This window comes from Rutilus rutilus, assembly GCF_951802725.1.
Source record: "Rutilus rutilus genome assembly, chromosome: 2".
NCBI lineage: Eukaryota > Metazoa > Chordata > Actinopteri > Cypriniformes > Leuciscidae > Rutilus > Rutilus rutilus.
The window spans coordinates 22362149-22365709 of record NC_140210.1 but is presented as its reverse complement, the minus strand read 5'-3'; the positions used below and the strand labels follow the sequence as shown (position 1 = coordinate 22365709).

Genomic DNA, 3561 nt, shown 5'->3' with positions numbered 1-3561 from the left:
TAAAAAGTTAAAAAGAACTGTATTTATTTAGAAGAGAAATCTTTTGTAACAATATACACTACCGTTCAAAAGTTTGGGAACAATAATTTATTTTTTTTAAAGAAATTAGTACTTTAATTCAACAAGGATGCGTTAAATTGATAAAAGGTGATGGTAACGATTTATATTGTTAGAAATGTTTTTATTTAGAATAAATGCTGTTTTTATGAATAAATGCTGTTAACGTTTTACTCATCAATGAATCCTGAAAAAAGTATTCCAAAAAAATTTATTAAACAGCACAACTGTTTCCATCATTGATAATAACTGAGTATCAAATCATCATATTAGAATGATTTCTGAAGGATCATAAGACACCAAAGACTGGAGTACTTGCTGATGAAAATTCAGCTTTGCATCACACAAAAATAAATTACATTTTAAAAAATATTAAAAAAGAGAACCACTATTTTAAATTGTAATAATATTTCATAATATTAGTGTTTTTTTTTTTTTTTTAACTGCTGGCTTGATGAGCATAAGAGACTTCTTTCAAAAACATTAAAAATAGTAATGTTTCCAAACTTTTGACTGGTACTGTATATATATATATATATATATATATATATACACACACACACACACACAAAAAAAGTTACATCTGTATTTATATTTATATATTATATTTGTAGTGTTTAGAATCACATTTTATACATTTACAAATATAAAAATATATATTATATATTTAGAATCATATTAAATAAATCTCACTTATTTTGTAATTACAAAATAAACAACTGACATTGCAATGAACAAAAACATAAAAAAAAAAAACATAAAAAAAAACAAAAAAACATACAATATTTTACTGCTGCACCCTGAGACAATAACAATCGATCAGCAGATCTCATATGAAGTGTTCACAGATCAGCCTTCTCCTCATAGTGACAAATACAGGATGATCTTTGGCTGTCCAGGTAAGGCTTACATCCCAAGTGCATGACAGTATCAAACAGCACAGTCACTGCTGACTCACAGGCTGTGAAAACATATGGGTATAAAGGTTTTACCTCGGCATAATGTCCAAGAAATACAGTAGGATATAATAGGCCAGCTATACATATCCTGCAAATGGCAAACAATAAATAATATAAAATAGATATATAAGAATTAACAATACTTTTCCATTTTTCAACATTTACTAATACATTATTAAAATCAAATTGTGTATTTGTTAACATTAGTTAATGGTCTTGTGAACTAACATGAACAATTTTAGCTAACATCAAAAAAAATAGTGTAACAAATGTATTGCTCATTGTTAGTTAATGTTAGTTAGTTAATACATTAACTAATGTTAACAAATGAGACCTTACTGTAAAGTGTTACCAATAAAACTTATCTCTAAGTCTGACTTTTTATTTTGCAATTACAAGTTTTATAACCCGCAATTGGCTTTTTTTACTCCAAATTGTGAGATATACTCACAATTCTGAGTTATAAAGTATGAATTGCAAGATAAAAACTCGCAATTCTGAAAAAAGCATTGATCAAATAGCAACAGAGCGAAGAAAAATCATAATTGCAAATTTGTATCTCAGACTTTTCTTCTCAGAATTGTGATATAAACTTGCAAATACTTTTTTTATTCTGTGGTGGAAACAAGACGATACACAATATTAGCAAGACTGTCAATTACCTTGAACACTTTGGGACAGGCCCAGTGTCGTTTGTAAATTCTTACAAATGTTCTCCAGACAGACCTGGAACTGCTGGTCACAGTCATGTTTCTTTCTCCCACAGGTATCATAGCATTGATCATGCTCATTACAGCATCTGGTCAAAGATGGCATCCCAACATCAAACTGCAGTCCACCAATGAGAATATTAAAAGAGTAAGCATTTAAATCTCAGACAATTCATGAAAGCCACAAAACAGCAATTTCAATAATAGCTAACTCCTACACAACAACAGAAGTGACTGCATGTGTTCCCTCCTCACCTGAAATCCAAACAGTGGGGAGCCACATCCGTTGGGTGGAGCGGATTTGTAGTTGGGGCGAGGAACTGGTGAGTACCCTATAAACAGTGTTGCTTAAGTTACTCTGAAAAAGTAATTAATTAATAGCTACTAATTTCATCTTAAACCGTGTAATTAGATTACTGTACTACTTATCATCTCTTACCAACAAGTACTGCATAACTTATTACTTTCTAAATCCTATATCAACCTCGCCCAGTCGAACAATACAAGGATAGACATGAAATTGCTCTTTTAATTCTTGTAAATAAATAATATAAAATTGCATAAATTATTCTTGAACTGACCAAAGTATTTAAAGGGAGAAGGTTACAATAAAATACATTTTATCATTAGATGTTAAATTTTGATGTTAAATTCACTATTGTTTTATATAGAATTGTTTCTATATTCTGTACAGTACTAATGCAAAACACCAGAAGTACCTGTAAATAAATTACAGAAAATTAACTTACCCTTACTTAATATTTTAATAATAGTGTTCGTCTTTTCCCTTTATGTCAAACACCTTCAATATATATATGACGCTTTTTATGTTTAATAGATCAGTTATTGATGTATAATCTCTCTTAAAAATATGACCAACCGTCGCTGCACTTAAAGTGACACCGTCCGTCTGAACCTCCGATCAGGTCCAAAGCCATGTTAAGGTATGCGTCCACGCTGTGAATCCCTTTCCGGATGGATTTTAAGGTCTTTCTCCAGTCTGGAGGTTTAATTTCTTCACTAAATTCATCAGCTTTAACCACATCCATCAATATTCCAACAGAGAGCAGCAGTGTAACGCAGGAGATGACACGACAGGGCATAGTCCAACAAATGCCACTTTACAGGCTACCTCTACAATCTATCTGTAAAGTATTTGTTTTATTTACGTTTCCAAAAAGAGCACTATAATGTTTAAATAGATCTGCGATAATAAGGTTGTTTTTACTAATAGAAATAGTTATCAATAAAGTACGAGTCGGCAACAGTATTTACTTCCTGCTGATGTATGAGCAGATTTCTTCTTCTACTACCTACCTTTACATTGAATGGCGGTTGGCAAACTAACTGGCGCATTTCCGCCATCTACTGAACATTATCTATCTATCTATCTATCTATCTATCTATCTATCTATCTATCTATCTATCTATCTATCTATCTATCTATCTATCTATCTATCTGTTATTTACTAAAATAAAAAAATAATATAAAAATAATAAAACATTTAAGATCATAAATCAAATAAAGAACAATAAAACAACTTTATGTAAATAGGCTATCTTAAAAGCAATTAGTAGGGTAGAGTGGGGGAAAACGCCCCCCTTAAGGAAAGTGTGACGTTACAGTGAAACAAAACATAAATGTGACTAGAATTGCCCCTCATGTTTTACCCCTCATTTTTTTTTAAAAACTCATAGATTGTGGGGTAAAACGCCCCGTTTTACCCCACAAGCTATGAGTTTTTTTTTAAAATTTTTAAATTTTTAAAATATGATTATATTCCTTATAAATACCATATGATCTCAAACTACAGACTTCACTATTCATCTATCAT

At 30.6% G+C, this 3561-nt stretch overlaps 1 protein-coding gene across 1 annotated transcript; it reads right to left on the bottom strand.

Moving 5' to 3' along the window:
- Positions 1-631: 631 nt before the first annotated feature.
- Positions 632-3037, bottom strand: pla2g12a (phospholipase A2, group XIIA). The gene is made up of 4 exons (XM_084401562.1): positions 2607-3037; positions 1982-2058; positions 1679-1844; positions 632-1018 (listed from the first exon to the last, which is right to left on the bottom strand). Exons 1-4 carry the CDS (start codon positions 2827-2829, stop codon positions 900-902), a joined length of 585 nt encoding a protein of 194 aa, XP_084257688.1. The 5' UTR covers positions 2830-3037; the 3' UTR covers positions 632-899.
- Positions 3038-3561: the final 524 nt, after the last annotated feature.

What these genes read in the sequence shown, in the direction of transcription:
- pla2g12a (XM_084401562.1), bottom strand. Translation starts at nt 2,829, where the DNA reads ATGCCCTGTCGTGTCATCTCCTGCGTTACACTGCTGCTCTCTGTTGGA. An exon ending in TCACTTTAAGTGCAGCGACG is followed by an intron (nt 2,059 to 2,606) that starts GTTGGTCATATT and finishes CACTGTTTATAG; the next exon opens with GGTACTCACCAGTTCCTCGC. An exon ending in CCCCACTGTTTGGATTTCAG is followed by an intron (nt 1,845 to 1,981) that starts GTGAGGAGGGAA and finishes GGTGGACTGCAG; the next exon opens with TTTGATGTTGGGATGCCATC.